The sequence below is a fragment of the Molossus molossus genome, unplaced genomic scaffold (assembly GCF_014108415.1).
Source record: "Molossus molossus isolate mMolMol1 unplaced genomic scaffold, mMolMol1.p scaffold_m16_p_5, whole genome shotgun sequence".
Lineage (NCBI taxonomy): Eukaryota > Metazoa > Chordata > Mammalia > Chiroptera > Molossidae > Molossus > Molossus molossus.
The window spans coordinates 199,243-225,367 of NW_023425388.1; the positions used below are offsets into that span (position 1 = coordinate 199,243).

Consider the following 26,125-nt stretch of genomic DNA (forward strand, 5'->3'; position numbering starts at 1 on the left):
TTGTTACAAGTGAGCAAATACTGATCCGTCACTAGTAACTAAATTCCACGCATGAGGTTCACCCTGGGTGGTGCGCACTCCATGGGCTTTGACAAATGTGTAGGAAACGCTGTCACACAGAGTCCCCTGTGCACCCCCTGCTCTTCCCTCCGTCCCTCTCCGGACTCCTGGCAACCCCGGGGCTGTTCACTGTCTCCATAAACTTGCCTTTTCCAGAATGTTACATAGTTGGAATCTGACACTATGTAGCCTTTTGATACTGGCTTCTTTCACTTAATATACACTTAAGTTTCCTCCATGTCTGTTTGTGGCTTCAGAGCTCATTTTTCACCACTGAGTAATATTCCATGGTCTGGATGGACCATGGTTGATGTATCCATCACCTGCTGAAGGACATTCGGTTACCCCCAAACTTTGGCCATTATGAATAAAGCTGCCAGAGACACTTGTGTGCAGGTCTTTGTGTGAACCTAAGTGTTTGGGGGCTTGACTGCGGGACTGTGCGGTTACAGTATGTTGAGTCATGTAAGAAACTGCAGACTGACTTCAGTCTCACACCATCTGCGTTCCCACGAGCTGGGAAGGCACCTTTCTGCTGCTCTGCCTCGGCCCAGCACGGCGGTGCCGGTGCCCTGGGCTGTGGCCGTTCTACAGGTGTGCGGCGCATCCCTTGTCTTAACTTGCAGTCACCTGAGGACATACAGCTTCACCGTCTTCTCACGTGCTGTTAGGCCTCTGTGCCTCTTTTAGGAGATGTCTGTCAGGTCTTTGCCCATCTTTACAATCAGGTTGTATGTTTTCCTACTGTTGAATTTAAGGTTTCTTTATTCCGGACGCCAGCCCGTTATCTGATAAGCCTCTCCCAGCCTGTGGCTTGTCTGTGGATTCCCTTAATACTCGCTTATCTTTAATTATTTAACCTCATCGTCACGGTCCAACTATTTTAAAGTACTATTGGCATTCTCAGCTGTTAGAGGCTGACAGTCCTGACACCCTCTTCCTGCTTGACGTGTTTTGCAGTTGGTGGCGGCTGCAGGGGGACCAGGTCATCAAGCCCCTCAGGGCCCAACCTCAAGCCTCATGTTCTTAACGGGGATCCTCACGTTGTCATCCGAGCGTCAGCCTGTGGCCGCCGGGCGGCTGGGCATCTGGAGCTGACCCCGCGGCGTTTCTGCTGACTGGGTCACCCTGTTTGCCAGGGTGCTGGAACAGTGAGACACCAGTTGGGTCACGCTGAAGACATTCCTGGCGCGCAGAGCAAGCTGCTCGTATTTTCGGTTTGCCGGGTCCAGTGAGTTAAACATTTGGCCTCTGCCAGTGTGCTGCTCATCAATGCCCCCGACAGGAGGAGGGCTTCTCCTGCTCCTGCTTTTTCTAGAAGCATGACCACATCCCGGCTGTCGGAGAGGCGCACAAGGAGAGGGTGGCAGCGGGCAGCGGAACAGGAGGCCCGTGGGACGCGGGTCTGGGGACAGCAGGTAGCAGAGCCGGCCGACAGCTGTCCCTGCTCCTCAGACGGTCCCTGGCTGCCGCGCGGCAGGTGCAGCCGGGCTCTGCCTGAGTCTCCGCTGCACAAAGGCGACAGGCAGCCAAGGCCACGCTGCCCTGGATCACACGAGGGCGCACACTGCACCCAGTGAGGTAAGGAGCAGGTGCGGCCACCAGAGGAGGGATGGGAAAGCATGCTGCCACAGCTCCGTGGGCGACACCGTGTGCGGCTCACAGCCCACCGACTGGGCTGCTGCCGCCCTTTCGAGGCACACAGATGTCCCCGTTGTGCGGGGAGCGGCTCTGCTTCTGCACCGCGGTCAGTGCCCCTTCCCATCCCCGGCAGCCTCATGGTCCTGGAGGCTGGTGGCCCCTTGGCGCTCTGGTTTCCGGTACAGGGAGGCTGGCTGGGAGACTTCGCCAGGAGAGGAGCCCCCTCCGCATCCTTAGAGGTCTTGGTGACATGGTTTGCTGACTGTACCGTGTGTGCCAATGAGACTTTTTGTTTTAGCTACAACGTAAAGGGGGTTTCAGTGTTTGTTTTGTTAAATTTGAGACAGTCTGTTCTATTCCCCAGGAGCAGGTGGCTACCGGGATGCTTGGTTCTGAGCAGACGAGGTGTCACAGAGAGGAATGTCAGGGCTGAGAGGGAACAGACTCACACCCCCTCCCCCTACGCAGGATGCTCCCTCTCCGGCTTTCGGAGCTCAGAATGACGTGGCGTGGGGTGCTGGAGGGTTCGTCGCTGTGTAGTGTGAACCGAGTAGGCGCAACATGATCCCAACCGACATAAACAGTTGCTGTTTGCCCCCAAAGCTGGAGCAGATGCTTCGCATAAGCCTGTCTTCCTCCCACATTCTGGGCCAGATGCTTCCATACATGTTAGGTCTAAATATACATGTGCATATACATGCATTTGCTTTGGCTCTATAAATAATTGTGAAAACAAAATTCAGTGTTCTCGGCACTATTTTTAGAAGGAGAAAAGTTATGGGAAAGATTCAGGGACCTTCTTGTGAGAAAATGTCCTGCCGGAGCATTTCCCAGAACCCCGCTAAGGATGGAGAAAATATGATTTATATTTTGCCATTTTTAGAGACGTTTTTCTTAAAATATCATCCAGAGCTTTAGTTTACTGTCTACACGAGAAGGAAGGTTTAGGGAAACCATGACTGAAATCAGAGAAGTTAAATATGTGTATTTAAAGAACAAAGATGTATTTATAACAATATCTCTCCCTAGTGCCAATGAATAGAAGTGGTTCTATTTCTTGGTTTAAATGCATTTGGGCAAAATCTCGTAATGATAACAAAGAGATATTCGTGTTATTGCCCACCCCAACCCATCTTATCTGTAGGGTATTGTTCCATCCAGTCTACCCTAGTTTACTAATTAAATGATAATTTAATAGATGAACATCGATAGGATGTTTTCAAGTTTTGACTTTTGCTTGCATTGTTCATGGTTAAGACATGAAACCTTAGAGATGCTGACAGATTTACAGGGGATGAGTCAGATTTTTAAAGCATGTAGTGTTCATAACATACCCGTGGGATGTTGAAACGCCCGTGGTATCGTCAAATGATTCTGTGATACTCATTCTTTGCCACCCCAGATCAATAATTCCCATCCAACGGAGACTTCTGAGCATGAACGCTCGTCTAGTCTACTGTGGAGCCTCTGGGGCCCTATCAGTCCCCTCAACTAGGGACTAAGACCCCAAGGCCAGGGTTGGACTGACCGTCTGAGGGGGGTTACCAGGGAATCTTGTCTGTTTCATTCCAAAGCAATGCTGTGCAGGTCAGAGGAGGATTTTACGTGGGGTCGGGGAACACTTTCCCTGTAGGGAAGGAAAGCCAGTGACCAGGAGCATCTTCCAAGTCAGAGAGCAACACTCAGCCACACCCTCTGCTTTCCAGGCCCCCCCCCACCCCGGGGGCTGCCGAGAGCCCCCCCCCGGGGCTGCCGAGACCCCCCCCGGGGCTGCCGAGACCCCCCCCCGGGGCTGCCGAGACCCCCCCCCGGGGCTGCCGAGACACCCCCCCGGGGCTGCCGAGACCCCCCCCCCGGGGCTGCCGAGACACCCCCCCGGGGCTGCCGAGACCCCCCCCCCGGGGCTGCCGAGACACCCCCCCGGGGCTGCCGAGACCCCCCCCCCCCCGGGGCTGCCGAGACCCCCCCCCGGGGCTGCCGAGACACCCCCCGGGCTGCCGAGAGACCCCCCGGCTGCCGAGACACCCCCCCCCCGGGGCTGCCGAGAGACCCGGGTCCAGGCCGACGCCCCGACGCCCCTCTGTCCTTGCAGCTGGAAGACCCCGGGGGAGGCCGCGGCTCCGGCGCCCACATGATCAGCACCGCCCGGCTGCCTGCGGATCGGCGCGTGCGCATCGCCTTCAGCCTCGACCCGGCCGCAGGTGCGCTGGGGGGGGGGGGGGCTCCAGGTGTTCGGGTGCAGGAGGGGGAGGGGCGTGCGCGGACCCGCTGGGCGGCCTAGCGTTTCCTTCCCCTTCTCCTTCCGCCTCGGCTTCCCCCGCAGCTCACTTCCCGCGACAGCGAAGCGGGTCGTTGCCCGAACCTCGTGCGGACACGCGGGCGGGGGGAGAAGTACGTCCCGGTCCGTCCCCGCAGCGTTTCCGGAGCCCCAGCTCGGGACGGGCGGGGCCGCCCCAGGGGCCTCTGACCCGGGGCCTCGCGGGGGCACAGCGCTGACCCGGGGCCTGGTCCCCCACCTGCCAGCCGCGGCCCACGGGCGAAGGGCTTGTTGGCGACACAGTGCGGATAATACACACGGTCTGATGCTGTGACATATACTGTGTGAGGACATGACGTCATAGACATAGTGCTAGTGTTATAATGTACATAGTATATAATGTGTGAGGGTACACGTGTGTGTATAATGTTACAATGTATATAGCGGATGTGCTCAAACAGCATTGTCCCTTAGAACTTGGGTCTCTTGAGGATTGATTTTCTTTCTGTCTGTCTATCATCTATCTATCGTCTATCTATCTTCTACCTACCTACCTACCACCTATCTTTCCTCCCTGCGGTGCCCTGGGAGAGGTGATACTTTAAGAAGCAATGACTGAGAAGGGACAGGTTCTTCCCCAAACAAGGTACAGTCAGGACGTGGGCTCTGTGACGTCCGCCGTGACGCAGGGGGTCCAGCTTTGCTTTGCGGTGATCACAGTGGTTTCTGGACTGTGCGGCCCCAGTGGCCAGGTGACTCCGGAGCAGGAGGGGTGAAGCCTCCCCACCTCCCCCACCATCTGGTCTCTCCACGACCTGCCTGCCCACTGCTCCCCACACCTCGTCCCTGTATGTGTCCCCTTGAAAGTCAGCAGTGAAGGGAAGTCCTCCCAACAGGCAGGCCGATCCGTTGCAGCGTAGAAGTGACAGCCAGCATGGACGCCTGTCTTGGCGTTAGGCATTTACCTGTATAGGGACTGATGTTCCCAGTCGGCAGAGGCAGAGACTGAGGCCCAGAGACCACACTTGTAGCGAGTCACGGAGTTATGATTTAGACCCAGGCCCCCAGATGACCGTCTGAACCCTCGCCATCACCCCACACTGCCCCTCTGAGGAGAGGGGAGGAGAGGAGAGGAGGGAGAGTGAACAAGAACTCCACACTTTCTGCTCAATTTATCTGCAAACCTAAAACTGCCCTAAGAACATAAAGTCTATTGATAGAAAAACAAACAGGAAGCAAAGAAGGAAAAGGCCTTGTGTTTTCATACGTTTTGGGAATGCAAGGCTCTGAGGGATAGTGTGTGCCGAGTGGCTAGCTCGCAGGACAGATGTGTGTCCCTGAACCCAGGGAGAAAGAAGACGTTTCATTTCCTCTTCCTGTTCATGCCCCCTTGCCAAGGAAATTTCAGTGTATCAGGCGTGTGTATTCCAAGAATACTACTGCGCCATAATTCAGGGCAGGACAAATACATGTGCTGCCCCCCTTCCTTATTTCAACAGACTTTCGTCTGTGTGCAGAGGGAGCCAGGAGGGGTGAACCTCACCCTGGGTTGTACGCACAGACTCTTGTTTGAAGTACCAGACTGATAGCTTGTCATTAACTCACCACCGTCCTGCAAGCTGTCTGGGCCCCTGACGGGGGGCCTTGTGTGTTTTTCATCAGTCACTTTACATTGATTTGTTTCCATCTCTTTCTTTAAAAAAAAAAAAAAAAAAAAAAAGTATGTTTTTATTGATTTTTTAGAGAGAGGGGAAGGGGGAGAGAGATGGAAACACCCATGAGAGAGAGAAGCACGGATCCGCTGCCTTCCGCAGGCCCCCTACTGGGGATCAGCCCGCAACCCCGGCCTGTGCCCTGCCGGAATCACCGGACCTCCCACTCCATCCACTGAGCCACACCGGCCTGGCTGTTTCCATCTCTTTAAACGGCACAACAATGCCCACTTGTGAAAAAAAAATTGCTATCGTAGTTTCAAATAGGAGAGGTCGTTTATTTCAAGTGAGTCCTGTTCTCGCTGTGTGGGAGGCCTTCTCCTGTGGTCAGTGTCCCCGCAGAGCTAGGGAGGGCACCTGACTGGGGTCCCAGGGAAGAACTGGTGTTTCTCAGCCTTTGATGAATATCACCTGCGAGCACCCTCAGCACTGCGAGTCCCAGGCCCCGACGCAGCCCGGGCTCCAGCGCAGGGCGGACGCTCGTGTCCGCGAGCGCCCGGTGCCGGTGGAGCCCACTGTGCACCTGTGCCTTCCAGTGCGCATGGCACCCGGACCGCACACCAGGGAGGACCCCGACTTTCCCCGGAAACGGGGCAGCTGAGGTGAACGTTCAGGGACTAATTTCATAGTGTTGGTTTTTATTGTTGAGGAGTAAGCAGCGTCCATGAGAAAAGGACGCATTTTTGCCTGTGAGTGTTGACTTGTTCATTTCTTATGAGCCTGATACGGTGTTCATTTCCCCGAGCACTTTGGGGCCGGTTTTCTTTTTCTCTCCCCTCCCCCCTCCCTCCCCCTCTCTCCCTCCCTCCCTCTCCCCTTCCCCCTCCTTCCCCTCCCCCCTCTCCTCCCTTTTGCACATTTCTTTGAGAGGATTTGGGATAGGGGTTAAGAACACAGTGCCAGCCCTGGCCGGTTTGGCTCAGCGGTTAGAGCCTCGGCCCTGCGGTCCCGAGAGACCCGGGTTCGGTTCCTGCTAAGGGCGCGTACTTCGGTTGCAGTTTGTCCCCGGCCCTGGTCGGTTGTGCGGGTGGCAGCCACTCGATGTGTCCCTTTCACATCGATGTTTCTCTCTCTCTCTCTGTTCCTCTTTCTCCTTCCCACTCTACCTGAACAAAAAATGGAAAAATGTCCTCGGGTGAGGAAAAAAAAAAAAAAAAAAAGAACACAGTGCCAGCCTGGCCGGTTTGGCTCAGTGGTTAGAGCGTCGGCCTGCGGTCCAGAGAGACCCGGGTTCGGTTCCCACTAAGGGCATGTACCTCGGTTGCAGTTTGTCCCCGGCCCTGGTTGGTCGTGTGGGTGGCAGCCACTTGATGTGTCCCTTTCATGTCAATGTTTCTCTCTTTCTCTCTTCCTCTCTCTCCCTCCCGCTCTATCTGAACAAAAAAATGAAAAAAATGTCCTTAAGTGAGGATAAAAAAAAAAGAACACAGTGCCTGTCGCCAGTGTAGCTCAACGGTCGAGCACTGGCCCATGTGCCACGAACACGGTGTTCTAGCGTCAGCTGGTGTGGTTTCTACGCCCCTTGCCATCCCAGTCTACAGCATCTTGCCAAGTCACTAAACTTTGCCGAGTTGCTGTTTCCCGTATGATGTGTGAGGGGATCTACGGAGCTGTCAGAATCCAGGACCACTGCACATGCAGCGCTGACCACATGCCGACACACTGCACACTGGCGGGTCCCCGAGTCCTGCCTGCGCCTCGCACTCGTGCTCCTTGTCAAGGTAGAGCGTACAGTACGAGTGACCAGCAATAGTTTAGGGACTGGCTATCCAGCCGGTGGACTGTGGGTGTCCCTGGACTCCTTTTACCCGTGATCTGACGCTTTCTTAGTGTCTACGCTCCCAGACTCTGCCCGAGGTGGGTGATGTGCGCCATAGAGGGTCCGGCATGATTCTTCCTACGGGTGCCGTAGCCAGAGGTCTGGGGGAACCTGTGGTGTTCAGAGCAGACAGAGCAGCTTCGTGGACGATGTGGCCGCCCCTGACCTTGAAGGTGGCGCTGAGGGCAGGGCAGGAAAGGCACCATTTCTCGGTACAAGTACAGAAAGGGACATTCATCTTTTTTTAATCATTGTAGAATGTATTACAGATGTTCCTCATTTTCCCCCCATTGACCCCCTCCTCCCCACTCCCGCCACCCTCCTGCCTTTTCCCCGCACTGTTGTCTGTGTCTGTTGGTTATGCATATAAGTTCTTTGGTTTATTTCTTCCCACCCCCCCAATCCCCCTCCCATCTGGCAACCAACAAAATGTTCTCTGTATCTATGAGAATGTTTCTGTTCTATCTGTTCATTTTGTTTGTAGATTCCATTGTCGATAGATATGTATTCATTGCCATTTTGTTTGTTCATATATTTTATCTTTTTCTTTAAAAAGACCCTTCAACATTTCATATAATAATGGTTTGGTGGTGAAGAACTCCTTTAACTTTTTCTTGTCTGGGAAAGTTTTTATACGGCCATTGGTTCTAAATGACAGCTTTGCAGGATAGAGTAATCTTGGTTGTAGGTTCTTGCTTTTCATCACTCTGAATATTTCTTGCCACTCCCTTCTGGCCTGCAAAGTTTCTTTTGAGAAATCAGCTGACAGCCTAATGGGAACTCCCTTGTAGGTAACTAACTGCTTTTCTCTTGCTGCTTTTAAGATTCTCACTTTGTCTTGAACCTTTTGCATTTTGATGATGATGTGTCTTGGTGTGGGCCTCTTGGGGTTCATCTTGTTTGGGACTCTCTGTGCTTCCTGGACTTGTATGTCTGTTTCCTTCACCAAGTTAGGGAAGTTTTCTGCCATTATTGTTTCAAATAGGTTTTTGATTTCTTGTTCTCTCTCTTCTCCTTCTGGCACCCCCAAGATGTGAATGTTGGCACGCTTGAAGTTGTCCCAGAGGCTCCTTACACTAGCCTCATTTTTTTGGATTCTTGTTTTTTGCTTCCTTATATTCCAAATCGATGGTTTGCTTCTTGGCTTCACCTACTCTACTATTGAATCTGTGTAAATTATTCTTTATTTCAGTTAGTGCCTCCTTCATTTCTGACTGGTCCTTTTTTATGCTCTTGAGGCCCTCACTAAGTTCACTGAGGTTCTCACTAAGTTCATTGAGCATCCTTATAAGCAGTATTTTGAACTCAGCATCTGTTAGGTTGCTTATCTTCATTTTGCTTAGTTCTTTTCCTGGAGATTTTTTCTGTTCTTTCATTGGGACCTGTTTCTTTTTCTCCTCATTTTGGCTGCCTCCCTGTGTTTGTTTCTATGTATTACTTAACGAGAGGTATGGGTCTAGCTGAGACCAGATGCTGCTTGTTTGAAGGATTTAGGAAAAACCTGAAGCAGGATCTGAGACAGGCCAATCCTATGGTTAAGCAAGTGGCAACAGCTTGAGTGGACCTGAAAGTTGGGTGGGGCGGGGTCTCAGGGAATCACCAGGGCGGGGCAACCAGTGTGAGCCAGGTTGCTGGAGTCCCAGATATGGGGGCATCTGCTGCCCCAGGGAAGGGCTCACCAAAGGAACAAAGGCCTCTGACAGCACATTTGTCCTGGAGAAAGCCCCCTTTCCAGCCCTTGCTCCAATGCCAAACAGCTCAGTTCTTCCCTGTATGTCTCTGGTGCCCCTTGAGCTGCCTCCCCTCCAAGCTTAGAGGGAGAGAGTCCGATAAGACTGTGCGCGGGCCCTTTAAGAGGAGCTGCCTGGGACTCCAGCCGCCTCAGCCCCCGCTGGTTTTTCCAGCCAGAAGTGATGGGAATTCTCTTCCTGGCCCTGGGACCCTGAGCGGGGCACCTGGTGTGGGATGGGGACCCCTCAGTCCTCAGGGAGGACCTTCCCAGCCGAGGTGTCCTCCTGATTTTTATCCGCCACATGTGGGCGTGGGTGTGGGACCAGCCCGTCCCCTCTGCCCTCCTTCTAGTCTCGATGCAGCTGCTGCTTTAATTTCATAGTTGTAGGACTTTATTCAGCTCGGTGTCAGGCGGTTCTGAGTGATGGTTGTTCTGTAGTTTAGCTGTAACTTGGATGTGGTTGTGGGAGGATGGACACCGCGTTACCTACCACCATCCTGACCGGAAGTCCTGTTCATCTTTGAACAGTTCTTCCTGGTCCCTCCAAACACGAAGCATGAGCTCAGCCTGAGTCAGGACGAGCAGATAAACCCATAAACGCTAAAACTCTTGGCACTGGAGAGAGGTCCGACTCCCTGAGCCTGGCTGCCCCAGGCAGGCGCTGAGCCCGTGGACACTGTCTGTCCAGACAGCGGAGGACTGCGGCCCCCAGGACAGTCTTAGAAATTCAGCCAGAGAGCTTGGACTCGGCCCAAAGCAATGCAGGGCGAGAGCCCTGAGCCAGGGGCACTGGGGCGGCAACAGGGATGTTAGGTTGGAGGACAGTCGGGAACGTGGAGGAGACACGGAGGGGCTTTCTGTCGTGATACACAGACAGCGTGAGAAGCGGGGTGAGAGGGACCCTGAGCTGAGAGCTCACTGTGAGGGGGTGGGAAGGGGCTGGCCGCAGACGGCCCCTCCTCTACGAGGAGTCGGTCATCGGTCATGGGTTGCAGAATGAGCCTCGAGACTCCCCATAGACCACCGGTCTCCAGGGGTGTTTTTGAATTATCTCAAGTGGCACCGTATCTGAACTCTGACCCTGCGTTCACAACTCCTCAGCACACAGTGACAGCCGTCAGAGAAGACCCCTCATGGCTGGGGTGGGAGAGGGGTCGGCTGTGTTACACCTTCTGCAGAGCAGAGAGCTGGGCTCCACCGTGCAAACGTAACTCTCGAGCGCTGGGAAATCAGTGATACAGTATGAATAGCCACCTTGTTTTTCTGGTACCAGATGAAGATTCTGTGAAGTACAACTGGATTCATTGGTTGGACTGTGGCTGAAGGCCTTAGAGAAAGGCCAGGAGGAACGTGAGTGTTTGCTGAGGACTTCGGTGCTCCAGTTTCATCGTTTTATCAACTTAGCCCTGGCAACAACCCAGCAGGAAGGGCTATTAGACCCATTTTACAGACTTGGGCCATTGGTTAAGTAACTTGCCTCGAATGGCAGTTAATAAATAGTATTAAAAGGGGATTCAAAGCGAGGCCCTTTGGGCTGATTTCCCTTTATTACTCATTTGGAGGCAGAGTCCAGGTCATTAAACAGAAGCACAAATGTTCCTGAGAGCAGAGAGCTTCCCAACGGCCGTGGGGAGCGATGGAGGAAGGTCAGTCCTGATATATTTTTGCAGAGCAGGAGAGCAGAGGTAAATTTTATTTGGTGGTAAATATACTTCCAAGAGGTTCCTTCTGAAGCAGGTGTTTCTGGGTGGGTATGTTGTAAGCTTAAATAAGTAAAAATACTGTTACGACAGGATACATTGACGAGTCACAAAGTGGTAGCTGCAACAATGGTGATCAGTTGACTTTCTGAGAAACGTAAAATCGGCCCTGAAACTGGATCAGCTCTCTGTGCAGTGGACACCTTCAGTCTGTTTGACGGAAGACCTCGCTTGCCTGATAGTTTTAGGTGCTGGTTGAGGTAACATGTTGATTAATATTGATTATAAAGAATTGACTATCAGCCCGGCTGGTGTGGCTCAGTGGACTGAGAGGTCGCCGGTTCCATTCCCGGTCAGGGCACGTGCCCGGGTTTCGGCTCGATCCCCAGTGGGGGGCGTGCAGGAGACAGCTAATCAGTGTTTCTCTCTCACATCGATGTTTCCATCTCTCTCTCCCTTTCTCTCTAAAAAATCAATACAAACATATTTAAAAAAAAAAAAAGAATTGACTATCTGCCAGGTGTCACACCAGATCTCTGCCTGTGTCCCTATCTGCAGCCTTATTTGTGTACCCAGCTATGCTTTTAATTTTACAGGTCCTGACAAATCTAATGTGGATTGAAGAATTCGTGTCTCCGATGCTTAATAAGCAGGGGCCAAAGTTTTAAAAAGCTTTTGATGGGTTTCAAAATGCTGTGATGTGCTAATGAGAAGCTAGGCATCCAGACATTTTACAAAATTGTTTGATATATTGTTAATGTGGGTTGGCAGCCGTGTATCACTTATTTTATTTCTGTAAATGAGATAATCAATTTAGATTTGAAATGAAAATGCTCCAAGTCCATTCATGCATAAGTTAAAATTTTCTGGACAATATTTCATATAGAAAGTGTTTGCTTAGATAGGAAAGTAAAAGGAAACCACCTTTAATTTGAGACTTAAATGAGAAGAGTAAACCCACAGGACCTGAGGTGGTGGCCGCACCAGGGAAATGCCTTCACCAGCAGTGGGGGGACAGACAGCGGCTGTCTGTTCTCTTTGTACCATTCAGGTGAAGAATAAGGATGCCGTCAGCCTCCACCATGCACACGCGGACACACACTCATACACAATCACATACATACACTCAAACACACTCTCCCACACACATGCACACTCACTTTCTCACACTCATTTACACACTCACACACATACACACACTAATACACAATCACGCACACTCATACACACGCTCACATACACACTCACTCAAATACACACACTCACACACATACACGCACACACACTCACACGCACACTTGCATACACACATTCACACACACCCTCATGCACACACTCACACTTTCTAACACACACTCATACACACACTCACACATGCACTTACACTTTCTCACACACTCAGACACACATGCACACACACTCATGCACACTCTCACACTCACACACACCCACATACACAGATTCTCACACTCATTCACACACATACACACACTCACATACACACACTCACACACACACACACATGCTTTGCCTTCCTACTACCCCTTTGGTCAGATTTATGGTGAAAAGGAATGGAAACTAAACTTAACTATCTTAAGCATTTATTATTATTACGGATTATTTTCTAGACACAGGCTTTAGGAGAAATGATTGATCTTTACATTCCTTTAGTAATAAGTAGTTTTGGAGACGGAATATCATGTCCATTTTGAAGAAGAGAAACTGAGTCTCAAAGAGGTTATGTGGATTGTCTACATTCACCAGTGAAGAGTGGCCGACCTGAGCTTCAGATGCAGGTCTGCCCTGCTGCGTGCTGTGCTGACCGCAGTGTCCTTGGTGGTAGGGAGCTTCCCAGGCCGACAGCTCCCGTGAAGGCTTCTGCATGAGCCTGGGCACCGCCCTGTCGTTTGTCCTTTAACTGTGTTTGTCTCTGGTGCCCTGAAGGATGGTCCCCAGGACACCAGCACTTGGGTGACTGCAGGCGGGACCAGCCCCGTGGTGAGTGGGGGCCGGGATGACGAGCTTGCAGACACTGTCGGCCAAGCATCTCGCCTGCGGGCCGCCTGCCCAGGGCCCCTTACGACTGTGCAGGCAGTGACCACGAGGCCTGGGTGTGCAGACAGATGGAACAGTGTCCGAGCAGGTGGCCTCTCGGGTTCCTGGCTGGGAGTGAAGGAGCTTGGGGTGTCCCCTGAGCCTGGCTTCCCCTCCCCAGGGGGCTCCTGTGTGTGGCTTCGGCTTCCCAGGCCAGCCCTGAGAGTCTGGGGTGGAGGGCCCAGTGGGAGGGGGTCAGACCCTCAGGTGCTGGTCCACACCCGGGTCTGGCTTTGATGAAGTTTTCACCTCTGATGTAAGCAAAAGCAATAAGGACAGGGCCGTGAGGACTTTTAGGGTTTGCTTTTATCTTAAATCTAAATGCAGCCAATGCCATGGACACTCTTCTGGTCTGGGAGCAGAATTAGGTGTTAAAACGTCCTCTGCCGTGAAGAGACACTGGACTTATGGCAGTTATTTCTGAATCATGCCCACTGGCTGGGTCTGAGCTGGACACTCGACACCATGGTTCCCACTGTCTGGGGGAACTGCTGCCGGCTCGTGACATCCAGAGGTGGGGTGTGGGACTCGTGGGCCAGAGGGGAGGCAGGCGGGAGCACGGCGAGGAGCCCTGGCTGGGACACCCCTCCTGTGCGAGGCCCCTCCTAGCCCTGCACACCCAGAGGACAGTCAGATGGTCGCTGAGCACCTTCCGGCCGTGGGCTCCAGTGGCTGCAGACATGAGGGTCTGGCTCACGGACCTGACAGGTGGAGGGGCCCGGGACGGGGTGGCCTCCCCGACAGCTGCTCGGTGGTCTGAGACGAGCCCGAAGCACACAGCGGAGCCCGGCCGCCCTGGTGGGACGATGGGCAAGGTCTGTTTTAAGTGCCATCGACATAGTCACGCCGCCTCTGCTCGTGAAAAAGTCCTGTTTGATTCCCCCTTTTGTGGGATCCGTGCTGCACGGTCCATGAAGCCCACGGTGCCATTTTAAGAAAGAAGTCCCCGAATTACTTCCTTATTGCATTAAAATAGGGTAATGACGTTGCCGATTTAGATGGAGCCCCTGTCATGGTATTTGATCAATATTTGGTAAATCCATGCAGTAAAAAATTTTTTTTCTTTATTGATTTTAGAGAGAGAGGAAGGGAGAGGGAGAGAGATAAAAACATTGACGAGAGAGAACGTGGATTGGCAGCCTCCTGCACGCCCCCCTGGGGATGGGCCCACAACCTGGGCACAGGCCCTGACCAGGGATCAAACCAGGACCTCTTGGTGCAGGGTCGACGCTCAACCACTGAGCCACACCAGCCGGGCAATGAATGCATTTTAATAAAAGGTACTTGCATCTGGATTTGTCACACTATAAATAAACATACCTGGCAGCTGTTTTTCTTTAAAAAAAAAAAAAAAAGGCCAATTTGGCAGGGGGTCTCCTGCATACGACTGTACAGTCCACCTGGTTTCCAGAACCGCCAGCCCGACTGGTGCTCCCGGAGCTCGCGCCAGCGTCACGGTCCAAGGCGCGCGTCCGCGGCGCAGCTGTGGGCCTTGGCCTGGCATCTTCCTTCTGGCCCCACCCTGTGATTCATCCTTCTGCTTTTAGACGATTCGCCTATTTTTAAAACCAGTCAAGGAAGGCAGCCACTGCTGGAAAGTAAACACCACACGTCAAGGAGGGCCGCTTGGTGAGCCGCTCACCAGCCCCCGTTCTGGCGGGCGGGGCGCGGCCGGAGCAGATGGCCGAGCAGGAGGGGCCCGGCTGGTGCTCAGACTCCGCCACCTCCGCACATCTGTCTTCGGTCTTCGTGCTGTGGCTGCCATTCCCTGCTTGGAATGATCAACCTGATGCACGTTTCAACGAAAGGCTTACTCCCCTTTTGCCACCGGAACGTATCGATTCCGTGCTTATTTCCGCGTCAGTTGATCAGGCGTCCCTGGCGGCTCCAGGAGCCTTTACGTATCTGCAGTTATCAGCGTGGTCACACGTCTGTGCTTGTATGTGCTGTGATTAACGACACAGGTTTCTGTCATGGGCTTCGTTAATTCTGGGTCCCACTGGGTATTTGCTATTTATTTCGCGAAAGCAAAGCAAATGAATTCTTTTTTATAATGAAGGAGGCAGGGTGTGAGTTCACTGGGAGCCCGGCTTCCGCTCCTGGCTGCCCTCGGCCCTGCCCTGCACACAGCAGCCTCTGCTCCCCGAACCTGCTCGTCTGGGTTTGGTGGGGTTGGGACGCCCAAGTGTAGCACGTTCCTAGTTACCTGTGCCAAACCGTCCGGCCTTGAACTCACTGAGGCAAAGTAACCACAATGTCTGGGATGTTGCTATTTTATCAAAGTACATTTTAAATGCACCTTTGACCCAAATCCATTGAAAAGCTACAGGTTTTATAATGAAGGTCACCGCGAAAGGGTCATTGGCAACAACGGAATATTTACGACTTCTGTCCAACTCCTGGCAAACGATGGGCGGATTTAAAAACCCGCAGTGTTTGGCAGAAGGTGTCACCTCTGATCTGAGCAGGAAGAGGCCTCCAGCCTGCAGGGAGGGACTGGGGAAGATTCTCGTTTCTGCTTCTCTGAAGCTGGTCCGTGTCTGTGAGCCTGGGCACAGGGACCGAAGGCTCCCAGCGGCGATGCCCTGGGCTCACGCTCTCGTCAGCGCAGAATTCTGACCTTGTGCTTGACTGAAACACACCAGAGGCTGCCACGTGCCGTGAGCCGAGGTGCGTGGCTGGGGCTGGTGCTGCCCCGTGGCAGTGATCTTCTGGTGACTGTCGTCGCGCCGTCAAAGAAGCCTCACGCGTTAGACGCGGGACCTCTGTGCCTTGCTCCGGGCTGGTCCCAGCACAGAGGGAGCTTCTGCGCGGTGGACGGCCGGTGTCACGTCCTTGCGTCCCAACCGAACATCAGCAGTTCTCAGAAATAACTGGACTGTGGTAGCGAGGCTGCGAAGACGACCTTCCTGTCCTTTGTTACAGTTCGCGGTAGCTTTGGGTTTATTCTCCTTTGAGGCTGTTTTGCCCCCGTCTGAGTCCCGGGGAGGTGTTGTCAACAGGAGGGGAAGGCGAGTCGCCACGGGACCTGCGGAGCCAGCGCCACGCGTTGGTGCCGTTGACGGCGGTGCCGGCCTCTCCCGCCAGGGCCTTGTCAGCAGGCTGTTCTTGAAGAGGTTCGGGGGTGACCTGGGTATCTGAGGCCAAACTTCTCTCAGGTTTCGTCGGATGCTTCTGAGATCGGCACCTGCTCCTCCAGAAACACCTGCCAGGCAGGCGGCTTGGACACAGAGGTGCCCCTGTCCCTCCTGCATCGAGGCTGTGGGCCGAGCCTCCCTGCCCTTCCCCTGCGGTGACCCAGCGGGGACGCTGCTCGACTGCCCCACGCAGCTGCGCCTTCGTGGGGTTGTGGCCGGACAGAGAGCAAAGCCACCCGGGCTGGCCGCCCCGGCCCTGCAGTCACGTCTCCTTCTCACTGACACGCTCTCTTCTGTCCTCCGCGGGGTCTGCGCCTTGTCAGAGCACCTTCCTGTGTCTCACGCAGGAGTATTGAACCATGAGCAATGCTTCTTTTTTTAAAAAATGTTTTTTATTGATTTTTTTAGAGAGAGAGGAAGGGAGAGGGAGAGAGAGATAGAAACACCCTTGAGCGAGAAGTGTCAACATCGACGGCTGCCTCCTCCGGCAGCCCCACTGGGATCGAGCCCACAACCCGGCCTGTGCGCTGACCGGGGAGCCACAGGGACCTCAGTCCAGGGGACGGTGCTCAGTCCCTGAGCCACACTGGCCGGGCGGAGCCCTGCTCCCTCCGTGGAGAACATTTGTACACTGGTCCCGCCGACTGAGCTCATGTCCTTCTGTTTGTATCGAATGCGACGGAAATTGTCTCCTGCAGCCTGTCTGCCCGCGACTAAGTGACGGCCAGCAGAGGCCGTCGGCCCTGACGGTCTAACCAGGACGGCTCATGCGGGAGAGGGCTCTAGGGTGACAGTTTTGTTTTCATTCCAGATGGGACGCCTCCGGAAGACCCCTCTCCTCCGGCCTTCCCGGAACTAGAGCAGCAGCTGCAGGTAAGGAGCCTCCGGCCGCCCTCCCTCCTGGGTCACAGAGCAGGAGGAGGGGTGGCCGAGCTGGGAGACAGACAGAGGGAGCCTGCGGCCACCGGGCTTGCGTTTCCAGAGCTGGGGTCAGGCCGCAGCCCCTGCACGACGTCCCTGCCTGGGGTCCAGCTACAGCCGACATCAAGACCGTGCAGGGAGCCCTGGCCAGTTTGGCTCAGCGGTTAGAGCGTCGGCCTGTGGTCCAGAGAGACCTGGGTTCAGTTCCCGCTAAGGGCATGTACCTCGGTTGCAGTTTGTCCCCGGCCCCGGTTGGTCGTGCGGGTGGCAGCCACTCGATGTGTCCCTTTCATGTTGATGTTTTTTTCTCTCTCTCTCTCTTCCTCTCCCTCCCTCCCACTCTACCTGAACAAAAAATCGAAAAATGTCCTCGGGTGAGGATAAAAAATAAAAATAAAAAAGACCGTGCAGGGAGCCCTGGGCCTGGACCAGCCGAACGTGCTCCCTGGTCTCCAGACAGCGCAGAGGGTCTGGCTGGGTCAGGAAGTTAATAAAACACGATGCGGAAGACATGTCCGTGTGGCGACTTCAGAAGCATCTTCCTTCCTCTGCCCTCCACGGTTTTCTGACAGCTTTTAACATCATACAGTTGTGTTAGTCAGACCTTGGCAGTGCCGTCTGTGACCCATGCGGACAGTGCCGTGTGCACAGTTATGGACGATTTGGGAAAGAGACCCCGTTTGAACGCATCAGGATGGTTGGGAAGGAGCCTCTTTGGGACATTTCCGTTCTCTTTAGCGGATGGGGCGGATCCAGGCAAACACGGCTCTAGGGAGAGGTTCTGCCTCGGGCCAGGAGTCTGCCTCACAGGGGTCACAGGTCAGCGCACAGGGGTCACAGGGCTCGGGCCCTGTGCACAGACCTCGGGCCCTGTGCACAGACCTCTGCGTAGCCGCCACTTACCTTTCTCTAAGTGTTGCTTTTGGGAGCCTCTTGGAGGGGCCCGCAACCCCCAGCTCCCAGCAGACTGGTGTCTCCTCACACTCCCGGTCCCCTGGAGGCATTGGAACTGGGGACCCTGTTCCTGAACAGCCCGCGACCGGGGGGATGAACCAAGAAGGGGCTGGTGCCCCTTTTCCTCAGCCTGTTCTCACCTCCGTGCCTGTGCCCGGAGCTGGTGCTCCTGCGGGGCGGCCCCCTGGAGGGGTCCTCACTCTCCCCGCCCAGCAGAGCAGTACTGGGGTGGAGACTGCGGAAGGTTGTCCAGCATGTGGGGGTCACACCTGCTGTCGAAAGGGCTCCGTTCTCTCGACCGTGCTCCGCAGCTCCAGCTGACCTCGCCCCCTCTCCTCCTGCGTCCGTGCAGGGTCCTCAGCCTGCTGCACCCCTGCCTCTGCCGCCCCCATGGTCCCCACTTCCTTTTCTGTTCCCACGGATAACACCCAGGCTCTCTGTCCGCCCGTCTGTCCGGCACGCGCCCCTGGCTCCATGTTCCTGCTTGGCGTCTGGCTCCGCCCCAGGGCTGTCTGGGAGCTGCTGGTGTGGGTGGGACTATGACTGTGTTTGTCCCTGTCACTGTTTCTCCTGCTTCACGGAACCGTCATCGCCAAGTATTTTATCATCACGAAAGTCCAACGAGCATAAAGAGCAAACGTGCTTCAAACTCGCACAGTGAAGCCTTTCAGGTTCATGTTCCCCCTCAAGTTGTGGGCCATTAATTCTACTTTTTTTGTTATTGGAAAAAAGTGCTTTTTTCCTTTGGGCACATAAATGATCTTTCCTGGCCCACGGGTCGTCCTCCACAGGAGTCATGGCCGTTATCGGCATCATCTCTCTGTGAAAGCATTTCATTTCATAGCTTTATTTCCACCTGACGTATTTCAGAAGTTAATTCTCTTTAATTACCTCAATCCAACAAGCTGTCTCGTCTTTAGGGTCCTCATGCGCTGGGTCCTCACGCGTTGGGCAGCTGAGAGGCGGCTGTCGGCTCGCGGGGGTGACCGCCATGACCTTCAGCGGGGGTTCGCGGCGTCGTGAACAGAGAACATTCCGACATTGAAGTAACGTCTTGACTGCGAGCGAGGGACGTGGTCGGCCCATTGTGAACATTTGCAGTTGTCAGGAGCTTGTCGGTGACTGGTCTCGGAGGTCGCCTGTTCCTGTGCTGACACCGCAGGGCAGGGGCGGTGGGGGCCGAGGGGAAGAGCTGACACGGGAAACCACACCTGCGCACAGTCTCACTCCCACGCTGACGTGAGCGTGCACACCTGCGCCGGGGGGTCCTGGGAGCCAGGCAGTGCTGACGTGCAGAAGGACAGCCGTCTGCGGAGCAGGTGGTCCTCAGCCAGCGCCTGGGCAGTCCTCTGCGGGGGCGCGGGGAGGCCTGGGGCTCCCGGAACCGTGGGCTGGTCGCTGTCCGCGTGCACGGGGACTGACTCCATCTCTGCTGCAGCCCAGGTGCCAGGGAACAGCAGCGACGCCAGCCCTGCCCCGCGTGCCCTCGGCGTTGGCGGCACCTGTTCACACGAGCACGGTGGGCCAGGTGTTCCCCGCAAACGGTCTTATCTGAACATGGCGACAACTTCCTTTTTTTAGAAAATGTTTTTATTGATTTTTTAGAGAGAGGAAGGGAGAGATAGAAGCACCCATGTGAGAGAAAAACATGGATCGGCCGCTTGCTGCACGCCCCCTACTGGGGATCGAGCCCGCAGCCCGGGCATGTGCCCACCGCCCGGTCGGTGGGACGATGCGCCGTCAACTGAGCCACGTTGGTTGGTCCCTGGCAACTACTTTATAAGCTGACTACTATTTCGAGATGGGACATGTAAGGTCAGGTTTTTGTCTGAACACATTGGCCAACGCAGATGACCTCTGCTCTGCATCTAGGTAACCTCTGGGACACCTGTTGCGGAACCTATCGAAGCTTCAATTGCTTCGATAGGAGGAGTTTTTTTATGTCTCGCTTGTGAGGGTGCCGTGCTGGGGTCGTAGAACGACCTTGTAAAGTCTGTTCCGACTTTCTGATACCATTACGCCCTCTTTTCTCATCTGTGAAATACCTACTTGGTGGACACGCTATCAGCAATTTGACCCCCAGGATTTTTCTGTGGCTTTGCCAAGAATGTGGACATGTTTGAGCCTGTAATTCGTGGTGCTTCTATTTTCACAGAAGCCAAAAACAGCCTGTGCGAGAATAGCTGTGACACCCGCTGCCTTGATGTCTCTGTTAATGCCGAGCGCTGGGCCAGAGACCTGGGCCAGGTGTTAAAACGAACGTCTCTTCACGGGCTTCGTTCGCGGGCCGGAGGCCTCGCCAGGGGCAGGCTGATTCTATTTTGTGTGGATTCCTTTCCTGGAAATGGGTTTCTAAACTCTCCAGCCCATGGAGAGTGTGGGTGGAGCTCGTCTGGCCACGAGGGGCCACGTTAGTCCCCTTCTAAGAATGAATGAAAAGTCGCTCCTCTGGTAGACGCCTGTTTCCTTCTGTTTGAACAAGGTAGTGACCGGCCTCCCTCTCTGTTCGGAAGGTGGGACAGTCCTTTAACAGGCCCAGGGTCTGGGTCAGGACGACCTTGGTCTCTGAACTGAACGGCGCTGCCGTGTTTCGGAGATCACGGTGCGGCGCGTAGATGATCCAAAGCTAAGCGGCAGGGAGGTCGTCGCTGGGACGAGGGGCGTGTTTTCATGACCACGGGGGGTGGAGGGGGGTGGACAAACCTGTGGAATCAGGACGATGGGAAGAGGGGCCTCGCCTTCCACTCGCCGGACTGGAGGTCGGCCCACAACGGCCAGGTCTGTGGTCTGGGGAGCAGTGTGCACTGTCCGGACCTCACTTCTCTGAGCTGCAAAGTGGCGAGCGTGTCCGGCTCCGTGACTGTGGTGGGACTCAGACGTGGAGCTGGCACAGCGCTCGGCAGAGTGACCACTCGACTCATGTTTGTTTCTTCCCTAGTGAAACTGTTAGTGAATGAAGCATTTAAGAATTTATAATTAGCCCGGCCGGTGTGGGTCAGTGGTTGAGCGTCGACCCTGCACCAGGAGGTCGCTGGTTTGATTCCCGGTCAGGACACAGGCCCAGGTTGTGGGCTGATCCCCAGTGGGGGGCGTGCAGGAGGCGGCCAGTCTATGTTCTCTCTCATCGATGTTTCCATCTCTCTCTCCTTCTCCCTTCCTCCCTCGCTCAAAAATCAATAAAGAAAAAAAATGGTAATTAGAGTTGGGGATAGAGGTTCTGACATCTCTTTCCATGAAGTCAAGGTACTTGGAAAACAATATGACTTTTTTTTTTTTAAGCAAATTGAGCAGTAGTTTTGCCCCCCTGCCCAAAGCCCTCCCATCGCATCTGAGAAGACAGTGACAGGTGTCTCTGTGGTACACACTGAACTTCCTTTTCTCAGACAGTGTCTGCTGAGTCCAGAGACTGATGTCACCTCCGCAAATAAACAGTGTGCAGCCCGAGTGGTTACTATAATATCTTGTTATCCGAGTAGTCTCTCCAGCAACTTCGTTCAGGTCCTGCATCAGTCTGTTGCTTGATAGCTGTGAAGGCAAAATGTGGAAAAGGGAAAGAAAGTCTCAGCGTCCCAGGGCCCGTGAACACCCGGCGGGGTACGGCTGCGTGTTCCCCTCGAACACGTTGAGAAATATCGTGCAGCATCTTTGGCTACTGTGACCAGAGAGAAAATATCTATAGATCCTTGAAACGTTATGATGGCACCTTTTATTTTTCATTTTTTTAGAAACCCAGTGGTCATCGGGATATGCTTGTAGGAAAAGTTTGAGACACCCTTTCTGTATTGCCGGTGTGAAAGGGAAGGACCCACGACCTTCCTTCTAAAGTTAACAGTGCGTAAGATACGCTCCTGTTTGTGGGTGCTGCCGCCGACCTTACTGTGGGCACCGCAGAAACGTCAGCCCTTAAAATGTTTAAATATCTGAAAGTCTAAGATCACAGCCTCTTCAAATATTACGAGTCCCGAGTATGTTTTTCCCTTCAGTTTTAACAAGTTATGCTTGTTAATTTGGGGGCATTAAAGTGCACCATAAATTTAAACCAGACGCCCCCACGGGCCCCCCAAATAAAGGTAACATCGAGAATTAAGGAATAAATACAAAGTCTGCTCGGCAGCCGCCGCATATTTAGCTTCCTAAATATACCTGGTGTGCGGGAAGCTGGGTGAGGAAAATGAACGTCTTACGTTTTGGAAGCGGACGGCGGACGGGCCAGTAGTATTTGGAGAAGCCCAGGAGAAAACGGAAACGCTTAAGCTGGCTTGGCCCTGGGGAGGATGTTTGGCCGGGTCCTCTCCCAGGGGGCCGAGCCAGGGCTCCAAACCAGTGTCCGGCGGGCGGAGGTGGGGGCAAGGCTCTCGCTGGCATTCCTGGGACAAGAGCCTGTGATTTCTCTGTTACTTCATCGTGTTAAATCCGTCCTGGCGAGTGGGGTGGCGCAGGCTCTGCCCTGTAATTTAAGGCCTTGGAGCTCTGTCCCCAGCAGCAGCTGGAGGAGGCGGAGGGGGAGGGGGGAGGAAGTGCCCTCGTGGGGTCTGACCTCAGGCAAACCCCGTCTGCGTCTTGGAAAAGCGGTTCAGAGTTGGCTGAGACTCTGTTAGGAGAATGTCTTAATCTAACCTCCTTGGGGCTGGCGGTGCTGAGTGGGGGGCGTGGACGGTGCGTCTGGGGTCTGAGGTCTTCGGCTTCCAGGTGCGGCTGGCTCTCCCTGGAGGGTGCTGTTCCGCCCTTTCAGCCAGAGTGTGAGGTGCCTGTGCCCCAAGTGCGGGGGATGCAGCTTCACGATGGAGAAAGTGAGCGCATTTCGCCTCCTGGTGCAAAAAGAAATTCATCATCAACACAAAGTTTATTTTTTGCTCATTCACTCCCAGGCCGGGAATAGCTACAGAGATCTCTCGGACAAGAATAGTTAAAATTGAGCGATGAGAATTGAAGCAAAAATAAAAGTGTTAATTCTTATTCCGAGAAGTTAATAGACTATTTCATCCGGTTACCACAGACTTTCTTTTAAGATACTTTTTAGTTTTTAGTGTGAACATGTGTTAGTGTCTTAAACACATGTGTGGCCAATTAACTTGTGAGTGCCTGAGTTTTACATGTCACATGACGGAAGCTGACCGGTAGCTCCATTTTTAAATTGGAAACTTAATTCTTGTGCTTGAATTTCAGGAATTTATTTCCTCAGGCAAATATGTGAATGGACACTGTTGGTCATGTACTGTTTCCTATTTAGAGGGGTTGTGAGAAGGTAAGAGAGAGTCACTCTCCATGAACACCTTAGATGGTACACACCAGGACACAAAACCACATACACACAAACACACACATGTGCACACACAAACACACATACACACAAAATTACTTACACACACACAAATACACAGAAACACACAGAGAAACATACAAACACACACATACACACAAACACACAAAACCACACACAACCAAACATACACAAACACAGAGAAACACACATGCACACTCAGATACACACACAAACACATGCATATAAACACACACAAACACACGCACACATGTACACAAGCACACATACACAGGAACACAATACATACAAACACACACACATACAGAAACACATGTACACATCATATCACAAAGCAATGATAGTGTCCTATGTCATACAGAACGTTACATTTCATTACAGTTCTATTTTTGTATCAGGTATAAAACCTAAATATTTTAATACTCTCATTCATCAGAAGAACATACGTGTGTAAAATTCCTTGGTGAGTCTCCAGGCTGCAGTAAATGTCCAGTGATGTCAGAGCCTCTGCGGACAGCGGGTCCCACTGACCAGGGCACTTTGGTCTCCAGCAGCACTGGGGTCAGTGTCTCCCGATGAGAAGAGAGGTTCCCTGGGGGGAAGGCTGGGAGCTCAGACAGGGCGTCCTGGCCGCAGGGCTCGGAAGGTGGCCGGGAGGAAGATTTAATGATAACTCTTTTTTTGGCATTAACTTTTTTTTTATCATGGTAAAAACACGTAACATAAACGTTAGCATCCTAATCATTTCTCAGTGTACAGTTCGGTGGTGTTAAGTACATTCACATGGTTGTGTGACCATCTACAGAGCTTCTTCATCATGCAGAACTGGAACTCGACGCATTGAACAGCAGCTCCCCGTCCCTGCCCCGCCCTGGCAATCGGCACCACAATTGTACGGTGCAGTCGTGGGTGCGTTGTGCCAGATAACGTCTGTCCTTGCTTTAAACGAAATCTACCTTTCTCTTTAATGCTTTCATGCAAATTGGGAGACCTTGATGTGGTGCTGAGTTCACGGGTCACGTTGGGGAGCAGACAGGTGTGGGACCTGGAGCTGAGGGGTACCTGCACCCTTCCTCCCCCAAACACAGCACTGAGTGTTTTTGGTTCATTCTTCTAAAACTGGCATTGCTTCTTGCTTGTGGGAAATCTTGAACATATTATTATGTATAAGTAGTGTGGTCATCCTGCTAGGAGCACATGAGGATGCTGAATCTATCCCGAAATATCCCCTAATCATCAAATACCCCTTGCAGCAGGACCCTGCTCCCTGTACATAACTGTGTGTTTGACTTTCCCACAGTTATGAAGTGCTAATAAACAAGAATCCATGACAAAAAATTTCCACTTAATAAAAAACTAAGGTGGGGCGGAGTGGGGTAAGAGGTCTTTCTCTTCTTAAGGAAAGTTCATATCTAATGTTCAGTTTTCCCTTTTAATTATGGCAGCAAAGGACAGTCCCCCTTGGTCGCGGCCGCCCGGGAACCCTTGCAGAGTCCCGAGTCTGTGTCTTTTGGCTGTCACAGGTAGCAATGCTGCACGTTTGGTTCAGGCCCCTACACCTGGCAGGTTACAGCCTGAACCGAGTGCTCTGTGAGTTTCATACGGACAGGACGCAGATGCGCAGAGTCTCAGGGCCTCCCAACATGCAAATCCCGTCACAGGGCCTGGGTGACTTCCCAGCGCTTGGCCAGACTGCCCAGAGTAAATGGCTTCCACTCGCCTCGCTGTTCCTGGCCATTTGCCAGCGGAACAGGTGAGACTTGATGAGGGTGCTGAGTTCAAGGGCAGACTCGGAGGAGCCAGGAGTTCTGAATTCCTTTGGCAACAGCTTTGTCTCCGGGGGTGAGTTGCACTGTGATACTGCCCGGCACTGTTTGTCCACTTACTTCTGTGTAGAAAGGGGTACCGGTCCCAGCAGGCTGAGCTCATACTGTGTGTGTGGTCTGGGACGAGAAGAAAAGGTGCTGCATAATGTAATTTTTTATTCGATTTTCCATTAGTTAGGGCACAACGGAATTTACAGGAAGGTCAATTTCCTCCAAATCGATTTCGAATTTTATTTCTTTAAAGATCTGTACTCAGAGGGGTCTCATGATAAATGAGAAGGGTCATCTCGTCCATCAATCAGACAATAAACTTTATAGAATTTCTGTTGCATCCTGGGTGGGGGTCCCTAAACATGACACCCAAAGAAATCTGTGTCCTTGAAGAATGTGAGGGGTGGAGCAAGCAGTACGAGTTTATTAGTGATAGTTACTAACACGAAAGCAAGGAGGAGATGCGGACACACAGACACGACAGACACACAGACACCACAGACACACAGACATGACAGACACACAGACACGCACAGACACACAGACACGCACAGACACACAGACACGACAGACACACAGACACGCACAGACACACAGGCATGACAGACACAGACACGCACAGACACACAGACACACAGACACGACAGACACGACAGACACACAGACACGACAGACACACAGACACGCACAGACACCACAGACACACAGACATGACAGACACACAGACACGCACAGACACACAGACACGCACAGACACACAAACACGACAGACACACAGACACGCACAGACACCACAGACACACAGACACGACAGACACCACAGACACACAGACACGACAGACACACAGACACGCACAGACACCACAGACACACAGACATGACAGACACACAGACACGCACAGACACACAGACACGCACAGACACGCAGACACGACAGACCACGCGAAGCAGGTTAGACGGAAGGCCCGTGGATCAAGGAGATCCGATTTCTCAGATATTA

The 26,125-nt window shown here is 53.2% G+C and overlaps 1 protein-coding gene across 1 annotated transcript in view; it reads left to right on the forward strand.

The window, feature by feature from the left end:
* Positions 1-1,838: 1,838 nt before the first annotated feature.
* MAP3K7CL (MAP3K7 C-terminal like) overlaps positions 1,839-26,125 on the forward strand; it is a 39,491-nt gene continuing 15,204 nt past the window's right edge. The window contains exons 1-3 of the mRNA XM_036243557.1: positions 1,839-1,880; positions 3,794-3,902; positions 16,964-17,025. Coding sequence (XP_036099450.1) covers positions 1,839-1,880; positions 3,794-3,902; positions 16,964-17,025 — 213 coding nt within the window. The remainder of the gene's footprint in view (positions 1,881-3,793; positions 3,903-16,963; positions 17,026-26,125) is intronic.